This window comes from Cydia pomonella, chromosome 20, assembly GCF_033807575.1.
Source record: "Cydia pomonella isolate Wapato2018A chromosome 20, ilCydPomo1, whole genome shotgun sequence".
Lineage (NCBI taxonomy): Eukaryota > Metazoa > Arthropoda > Insecta > Lepidoptera > Tortricidae > Cydia > Cydia pomonella.
Genome location: NC_084722.1, coordinates 15987425 through 15997011, shown reverse-complemented (window position 1 = coordinate 15997011; position 9587 = coordinate 15987425). Strand labels below are relative to the sequence as shown.

Sequence of the window (9587 nt, the reverse complement as noted above, 5' to 3'; positions counted from 1 at the left end):
AGCTTTTATTTAACTAATCCTTTGAATGTAAGTCTTCTTCCTCGCGTTATCCCGGCATTTTACCACGGCTCATGAGAGCCTGGGGTCCGCTTGGCAACTAATCCCGAGAATTGGCGTAGGCACTAGTTTTTACGAAAGCGACTGCCATCTGACCTTCCAACCCAGAGGGTAAACTAGGCCTTATTGGGATTAGTCCGGTTTCCTGACGATGTTTTCCTTCACCGAAAAGGACTGGTAAATATCAAATGATATTTCGTACATAAGTTCCGAAAAACTCATTGGTACGAGCCGGGGTTTGAACCCGCGACCTCCGGATTGTAAGTCGCACGCTCTTACCGCTAGGCCACCGGCGCTTTCTTCATCGCATCCTTTGTATGTAAGTACTTATGTATATATGTTAGCGTGGGTCAAATCTTGGAAACAAAATTTTACCCACTTCCCGATTTCCGATTGAGCTGAAAATTTGCATACATATGTAAGTCAATGCAATATTATGGATGGCATTATCAAGCTAGATTAAATATAAAGATAGTTTATTATTCAAGTAGGCATATTACAATGCCCTTATGAACGTCAAATAAACCTACACCGGCTCTAGCCCTACACCTCTGACCCGAGAAGATTTAAATCCCCCCTCAATATGGACCCGCAAGAAACACGCCGGGGGCACATCCTTTCAAAACATTACATCTTTTTATGATAGAGGAGGCAAACGAGCAGACGGATCACCTGATGGTAAAGGGATTACCGCCACCCACGGACACCTGCAACACCAGAGGGTTGTTAGTAGTAGCTTTTAAGATGGGAGTACGCTCTTTTCTTGAAGGTTTGAAGGTCGTATAATTAACATGCATTCATTAAGAAGAAATACAATTAAAATTAAAATCATAACAGCTAATCGGATAGAGACAGGAGGTAGCCATAGGAACTCTGTGATGAAACAATCCTACCTAATTGTTTGTTTTTTAGGGTTCCGTAGTCAACTAGGAACCCTTATAGTTTCGCCATGTCCGTCTCTGTCTGTCCGAGGCTTTGCTCCGTGGTCGTTAGTGCTAGAAAACTGAAATTTGGCATGGATATATAAATCAATAAAGCTGACAAAGTCGTACAATAAAATCTAAAAAAAAATATTTTTTTAGGGTACCTCCCCTACACGTAAAGTGGGGGTGAACATTTTTTTTGCTTCAACCCTACAGTGTGGGATATCGTTGGAAAGGTCTTTCAAAACTAATAAGGGTCTTCAACAAACATTTCTTGATAAAGTGAATATATTCGGAGATAATTGCTCCGAAAGAAAAAAATATGTCCCCCCTCTAACTTTTGAACCATAGGTCCAAAAAATATGAAAAAAATCTTGGAAGTAGAGCTTAAGGAAGACATTAAATGAAAACTATAGCGGATATGATCAGTTTAGCTGTTTTTGAGTTATCGCAAAATGTTTCCCCTTCATAGTAAAAAGACGTACACCCAGAGTTCATCCCTTGGTTAACAATCTACCTACTATAATTTAAGCTCCAGTTTAGCTTATTGTGACGGAAGAGTAACTACGGAACCCTACTCTGAGCATGGCCCGACATGCTCTTGGCCGGTTTTTTTTAGAATTGTCTCGATGATTAGTTATCTGTGGTACGAAGAGTACAGTCAGCGATAAAAGCTTGTACCGAAAATGAAATTTTTGTCTAAAACTTATTCTAATAAATACATTTAATAAATATTTCTTACTCCAGCCCGTGACTTTGTCTGCGTGGATTGATGATGATGATTGAATTAAAACTACCCTATGCCCTTCATTGGGCCTAAAACTTCCTCAAGACCAAAATTCATCTAAATTGGTTCAGCGGTTTAAGAGAGAAGAGCTAACAGACAGACAGACGGAGGAACAGACAGAGTTACTTTAGCATTTATAATATTAAATGAAATTCAATTCAATAAATTTATTTTAGACCATGTTCATAGTGTAAGTGTACATTCCCTTAATCCTATGTTAGTTAAAGCTATACAAAATACAAATACGTTTATTTCATTACTTTTTACAGCAGTTCATAGGTATACTCGTAAATGTTAGGTAGGTATACTATACTAGATTATATGCTATTTATTTATACATTTATTAATCAATTCAGATATAAGCTTACTGTCTAGACCAAGGCGCTTCACTTAACTAAATAAATAGGGCTATTAGTAGGTATCAACATAATCTTATCTATATATTTCTCTGGTATATAGTCGAGGTTCTACTTTATACAACATTGCCTAAGATACTGCTCAATCGCTGAAACACCTGAGCGACACTTGTCCCCTGGTTTCCATGCAGCTGTTCCATTTTAGCGACCGAAGTCCGTATGCTGTCAGCTAGGACCCCGGGCTCCTGGTAGCCGGCGAAGTGCCCGCCGAAGTCCAGGGTGTTGGACTGGACGAGGTTGGGGTACTTGTCTCGGAGAAAGTCGTCGGGCTGGTAGACCAGCTCGTGGCGGAAGTTGATGGCAGCGAATGGGACGGGTGTTGGGGTCCTGTTGAAATAGTGTTTGATTTGAAGTAGAATTCGAAGGCAAAGCATAAAATCAGAAGAGATAATATTCATTCATTATTATGTTTATTTGTTATATATTATAAGGTTATTTTTTATACCACGTCGGTGGGAAACAAGCATACGGTCCGCCTGATGGTAAGCAGTTTTTTTATTAAAAAACTGATCGGCGATTGGCTCTAGTCACACCTGATGGAAAGTGAAGACAGGGCCTAAGATGGAGCTCACCGGTTCAGTAGTAGCCTATTCACTCTTGCTTTAAAGAGACCGAGGTCATAGTTACCGTAGTCTATGGGGTCGTAGAAGTCGTCCTTGTCGTAGTTGGCCGGCAGGTTGCCGTTGATGATTTTTCCCATTACATCACTTACATCAAAATACTAATAGACAACGGGTCCTGATGCACCGCCAAAGCCTCTGCATACGACCTCGCGGCGGTCGTCATGCTCTGACACGCCCAGTGCACGGTGAACGAGTCGTAGAAGTCGTTCATATCGTAGTTGGTCGACAGGTTGCCGTCGATGAATCTCTCGCCGGCCACGTCCGTGGCCATTATGAGATTCTGGATGAGCCAGGAGGCGTGGGCGACTGGGGAGTCGTCCAGACCGTGACCTGGAATTAAAGTCGTAAGAGTTAAACATAAATTATTTGAAATGGTGTGTAGAACACACAACGGAATAGTTCATTGGTGTGAGACCATAAATGCAGTTTATACCAGAAGGATAAGGTCTACAAATCATACAATTTGTTTATTTGTTGGTTCACAAATCTAATAAGAAAATGTTTTTTTTTTAATTAAGTTTAATAGTGTCAGTTGTAGACACAGGGCCCTCGCTATGGATACGGGGGACCCTGTGCCCGCGGTGACATTTGCGATGCCGGGTCCGGACAGGAAACAATGGTGATGCTCAGTTTAGAGACCCGGCGTTGTTTTTATGTTTAAGCTTTGATGGACCTATGGTCCCCGCATTGAGGATGGACGGCCATGTGGGTTGGTTTTGGGTTGGTTTGTGTTGATGCGAAGTTTTATTGTTGGTTGTAGTAAATAAGGACATGTTAGGCATTAGGCATTCTGCGAGACGGTCGGGAGGCATGGATAATTACGTATGCGAGAATTCGCGTCTTCAACAGAACTAAATTAAAGCAGATATTTCGATACTATGACTCTGTATATTTAGGTATTTAAATAAAAGTAAACAAAATCTACCCTCAAATGGCTCCTTAAGCCTAGGTGGTTTTGTATTTGGTTGGTTAACCAATAAATGTCATAACTACCCGAAAATGTATAAATTGTTTGTTTACTTTTATTTAAATACCTAAAGATAGGGTTATAGCTGCTTATTGACTTGTTGGGGCTGTCAACAAATTAGGTGCGAGATGCAACAAGCATCCGTACATTTATTAAGACAACAATTTTACATTTTAGACGCACCAATGTTGTCAGGCTTCGAAGCCTGCATATGGAAGTAGCCGAACTGCTCCAGATAGAACTCGAGGCGAGCTGTCAGTGGATACAGCCGGTCTTCGTATTGGGCCTCCACCACGGCCGGCGGGTACAACTGTCCTAGCACTAACTTGGCCATTGTCCGGGGGCGGATACTGGAATTTGAGAATGACAATTGAATTTGACATAACTACAATAATGTTGCTTTGATATGAGGTTAAAGGAAAACAGTTCGTCCGCGCTGCGGTAATAATTAATTATTGTAGTTCAAAAAAACAAGAACCAATGTAATAAACCAATATTAGATACAAATTTCAGCTCTGCTAGGTAGACTAGTTAGGATGGACTTCCGAAATTTAACGCCTGATTTAATAAAGTTATAAATATTCATCATCAGTTTCATTTATTCCGTATATTAAGCAGAAAAATCTGGTACGAAACTAAAGTCGGTTAAAAGCATCCGGTGAAGCCAAGGTCGAGGTAGTGCAATTATGATAGAGATAATTGATTTTAATTAAGTCCAATTTGTAATGGGGGAAATTTAAGAAGCTGATCGGGGAAACAGGACCACTTTTTAGCCTGGCAACATCGAGTTTCTTTAAACCTAGGAGTATTCCTAGGTTTAAAGAAACTCGATGTTGCCAGGCTAAAAAGTGGTCCTGTTTCCCTTGTAGATGTATATCTACAAGGATTCAAAAAGGAGACAAGGCAAACTGCAGTATAATAATAATAATACGTATGGTGTCACGTTCTCCCGATCGATCATCGTAGGCATTCAGACCGCTTAGCAAGACATGCGTTGCCGCGCACGACTCTATCAAGTGCGATTTCTAGTATGGAGTCGCGCCGTCGTCGACATCAAAAGTCATGCTAAGCGGTCTGATCTAGTTAACTAACAATTGTCAATCGTGAATGAGTTAATAGGTATTTATCCATACCTGAACGGGAAGTTTGTATGCAACCCCAGTACTCTCTCAGGAAAAAGAACAGCGATAGCGTCTCCAACGGCCTGTCCCACGTCCCCGGCGTGGATGTAGAACTGCGGCTTGCCCAGGCGGAGCATCAGGTTCTTCATGATGATGCCCATTTGGTACGGAGCCATGCCAATCCTGTATGTCGCCTGGTGGGTATAAAGTCAGCTATGTTATTCTTTAGTCTGTTAATAGACTAGGGACAGCGTGAAAATGCCGTAACTTCCAAAGAGTTTATTTAAACTAAAGCAGGTGTTGGCAAGTTTTCTGGATGTAGAACTAACTGCAGTAGACATCATTCGTTTAAATAGTTTTATTTAATGGACATCATCAGCTTTAGAAATTTATTTAGGTACCTATCTACATTTCTGAAAATTCTAAAGCTGATGGTACCTACCTGATTTCTAAACATAGCCTGGGTACTTACAGTATTCACAAATGCAGGGTCTCGAAAGAGCATGACAGCAGCGACAGCATATGGTTTTCATAATGACAAGAAAGTGTATGTTTCTGCAAGAAAGAGACAAGCCTAGAAGGAAAAATAAATCGTACTAACCTCTGAATATCCATATCCCGGCAAGTGTGGAACGATCATCTCAAACACAAAGTCGCAGTCGTCTCTTTCTTCCATCAGATTTTGGATGACGTAGACGAACTCGAAGGCGGTGACTGGAAAGCCGTGCAGCATCAGCAGCGGTAGAACCTTCTTCCGGTGAGGGTTGGGAGGACTCGCGTGGATGAAGTGGATGTCTAGACCTGGAATTGAAAGAGTTTTAAAAGTTAAGATAAATCTTAATTCTTAATATTGAAAGGTGTCACCATGAAGAAAATTAAATAGCAATTCAAGCGCCATGACATGAGAGGATCATCTATGTATATCATATTTTTGCATTCTATAATCAAATCAAATCCAGAGTCATCACAGACATTTGCGTCTATTGCAGATGATTTATGCATTGCTGTTAACACATTCACTGCTAGGAACCCACCTGGTGGGCGCTCGTGAACTTTGTTCAGATGCCGGACAACCCGCTGGGCGGGTTGTTTTGTACGCAGGCTACGCAGCTATAGACCATCGGTTTCTGGGGTAGTGCGCCGTTTTTTGTTTGGCAGTGAATGTGTTAAGACAACAGGTTTGGTGTCTCTGGAGGCCGATGCGTGCGCGGCACTTCTCACATTTTTGGCCGAGAAAGCTCATGCCAACTGAGGTTCCAGTTCCGGTTTGCTTTCTGCGACACCTTCTGTTATCTAACACATTAAACCAGGCTTGGTCGCATTAGCCCTCTCCCCTCCACAACATAACACGCTTGCACCACAGCAGCTTAGAAAGTAGGTAAGTGCATCGTTAGCTCCACTGACTTTGGAGTGAAAAAGTGTGAAAGTTTGATTATAAATTCCATCCATCCATGGCATGCATCCATGGTCACAGTTCTCCATTCTGACGCTCACCAAATCGCTACAGAGTTCGTTTAGTTAGTACCCTAAGCACTATTATTATGCGACAAGGAACTTAAACAGACCAGTGAGATATATACGCGACAGACATTATCATGAGACAAATTTCTTTAATGAAATGACGTTACTAGTGATAGTGGAATAAAGGAATTACAGCAACTAATGCAGTTTGTTTAAATATCTTGCTTCAGTGTTGGAGTTACGTCAAAGTGATGACACTGTAAATTACATCACTATTGACAGTTTAATGATTGGAGGGAAATATTAATGACAGAAATAATGACGGAAGATAATTAAGTTATTAAAATACATACTACCTTATTATGATCACGACAAAATTTACCCTGAATATTTGTAATACTCTGCGGGAAGCTGTTCAGCCAGTCCTCCCTCGCCCCGAAGTCGTACCCATCAGCCCAGTAGTCGAGGAAGTGCGCGAGGTACCCAGCGTGGGTGCCGTAGGTGTTCCCGGCGTTGTGGAGAGGATGGGTGAGGTTCCTACGGTTGTGGATACGGCTCCGTAGGTCTGTTATCATCTGCAATGTAACATTGTCCATATTCATCAAATAAATCAATCTAAGCATCCGTTAAAGGTTTAAAAGGCCTAGTTTTCTAACGTGACAACATTCCATCTCCACCACGGGAATTGTGCTTTCTGACATTGGGTCATATCATATCTCCTCGGTACCTATTAACGCGGGGCGGGATCTTCGCCGTGAGGTCAGGCCCACCAATTTGACTCTTCATCTTTACCACAGACTATTTTGTGTTCTGTCATGGTTCACATAGGGCTGATAATAGCGTCTCACCTCGTCTGAGAAGTGTACAGTGAATCTCCTGACGCTTGTGTCATGTTTAGCATGTTCTCCCCACCAGGGCTCAGGCACTCGGGGTGGGGGCTTCACCGGGAAGGCCAAGTCAACTAGTCTAACCGCTGCTGATAGCGCTGTTTGAAATGCGGTCTCGTTCTGAAAATTATGACATTATAGTTAGGATAGCGAAGTAATAATTCTTCATTTTTAATACTATGACGGTGGCAAACAAGCATACGGCTCGCCTGATGGGTAAGCAGTCTCCGTAGCCTATGTACGCCTGTAACTCAAGAGCAGTTACATGCGCGTTGCCGACCCTAACACTCCGCACCCTCGTTGAGCTCTGGCAACCTTTTTCACCGGTAGGAACACACTAGGAGTAGGGTCTAGTGCTATTTGGCTGCGCTTTTCTGTAAGAACTGTTCTTGTACTATACCTGAACATAAATAGCAATTGTATGTAATTATGTAGTATTATGTAATTGTTTTTGAAATAAGTACAAAATTTAGCTTTTACCTCTGGGATAACGACTGTCGCTCTACTGTACGAGCGTAACACATCTTTCGAGTTCGAATCTCATCCCAACAGCGATTTTCACTTTGTTCTTTTAATTCAAACACTTTGTTGACTACCGAGCTCCCTAGCCAAATCGATGCAACTGAGTTCAGACCTGAATTCTGTCAGATCTGACTGCATTCAAAATGTCAGTTCTTAAAAATGGTGAATCTAATGGTGTTATTTATCTTCAATTACCAGTCGTACCAATTATCAGTCGTTTGTCTTAAGCTGTCACTTTGTCTTCACTAAACAATCGGCATGGATGCGGCATCTGTCTGTGTGTATGTATGTTCGCGGTAAACTCAAAAACTGAACGGATTTTCATGCGGTTTTCACCAATCAGATAGTGATTCTTGCGGAAGGTTTAGATGTATAATTTGTGTAACCCGCGCAAAACCGGGGCGGGTCACTATTGTGTATTCTTCTTCCTCGCGTTGTCCCGACATTTTGCCACGGCTCATGGGAGCCTGGGGTCCGCTTGACAACTAATCCCAAGATTTGGCGTAGGCACTAGTTTTTACGAAAGCGACTGCCATCTGACCTTCCAACCCAGAGGGTAAACTAGGCCTTGTTGGGATTAGTCCGGTTTCCTCACGATGTTTTCCTTCACCGAAAAGCGACTGGTAAATATCGAATGATATTTCGTACATAAGTTCCGAAAATCTCATTGGTACGAGCCGGGGTTTGAACCCGCGACCTCCGGATTGCATTGGGTCACTATTGTGTATTAAATAATAAAACATAAATTTACTAATTGACCCTTCTTATGTTTTTCGACTTGTGTTTTAAACACTTACCACTTCTCCAAAAACACTGAAAAATATATCACAGAGCACCGGGAACGCATCTATAACTGTCTGCAAAAATCCTGCCAACGGGCTTTGGACCGTCAGACCATGATCATCACACTTCACGCCTACCAAACACAATAACAAGCATATTGATAGACGCATGTTCCTGATTTATATTGTTTTTAATATTTTTATACACGAGCCAGTGTCCTACTGCTCGGTAATGAATAAAGTGGGTACAAGTGCTAAAGCAGAGACGCTTTCCATGTAGATTTTCGCACATTGACCACCTGTTGACATCTCTATTGCACTCGCACTTTAATCACTAGCCGTCCCATAGCTGTGAATAGAGTAGGGACTCTGGTCTAGCAAATTTTTCAGTTATAGCTTGTCAAAGGACTATCTCATTACAAACATAGACAAAGAGAATCATACTATCTTTGTCTAACACTAGTACTAGCACCCAAAAGAAAAGGATGAGTATAGTTTTATTGTTCATATTTCCTGACAAAATGGTTTGGCCAACTATAAGTAGGTTCTATTCGTCTATCTATTATAATACATTGGAGTAAGACAGTGGAAGATAGCACACATAAGTTTATAGGTAACTGTACCCCTAGTGTAAATTTATTCGATGGCGTAACGTGTCGTACGCGTTTGCGTTAAGTCTCATTTTGTATGGGATTTTGAGTTTCCAAAACGTTCCGCTTGCCGCGCTGTGTCTAAATCCCATGCTAAATGAGACTTAACGCAAACGCTTACGTCACGTTTCGAAATAGAATAAATTTACACTAGGGGCACTGGTAACTGGTGATTTAAAGTTCACCAAATCACCACTTAATTAACGGTTAAGTAAATGATCAGGTTGACTCACAAAATCACTATCACTATACCTAATAAAATTAAGGCCCCCGCCGCGTCTGTCTGTTTGTATGTATGTACCTATGTACGCAATAAACTCGAAAACTACTGAACGGATTTTCATATGGTCTTCACCTATCAATAGAGTGATTATTGAGGAAAGTTTAAGTG

The 9587-nt window shown here is 41.5% G+C and overlaps 1 protein-coding gene across 1 annotated transcript; it reads right to left on the bottom strand.

Annotated features, from left to right (window-relative positions):
* Nucleotides 1–2099: 2099 nt before the first annotated feature.
* On the bottom strand, nt 2100–5782 carry LOC133529334 (juvenile hormone epoxide hydrolase-like). The gene is made up of 5 exons (XM_061867030.1): nt 5496–5782; nt 4907–5088; nt 3944–4123; nt 2896–3192; nt 2100–2510 (listed from the first exon to the last, which is right to left on the bottom strand). The coding sequence occupies exons 1-5, from the start codon at nt 5625–5627 to the stop codon at nt 2240–2242; spliced, it is 1062 nt and encodes a 353-aa protein (XP_061723014.1). The 5' UTR covers nt 5628–5782; the 3' UTR covers nt 2100–2239.
* Between the last annotated feature and the right edge of the window lie 3805 nt (nt 5783–9587).

Excerpts from the sequence above, each read along its gene's own strand:
- LOC133529334 (XM_061867030.1), bottom strand. The coding sequence starts at position 5,627 with ATGCTGCACGGCTTTCCAGTCACCGCCTTCGAGTTCGTCTACGTCATC. Across the intron at positions 4,124-4,906 it reads CATACAAACTTCCCGTTCAG|TATCCGCCCCCGGACAATGG; the intron begins GTATGGATAAAT and ends CTCAAATTCCAG. Across the intron at positions 2,511-2,895 it reads TTGTCTATTAGTATTTTGAT|GACCCCAACACCCGTCCCAT; the intron begins GTAAGTGATGTA and ends CTATTTCAACAG.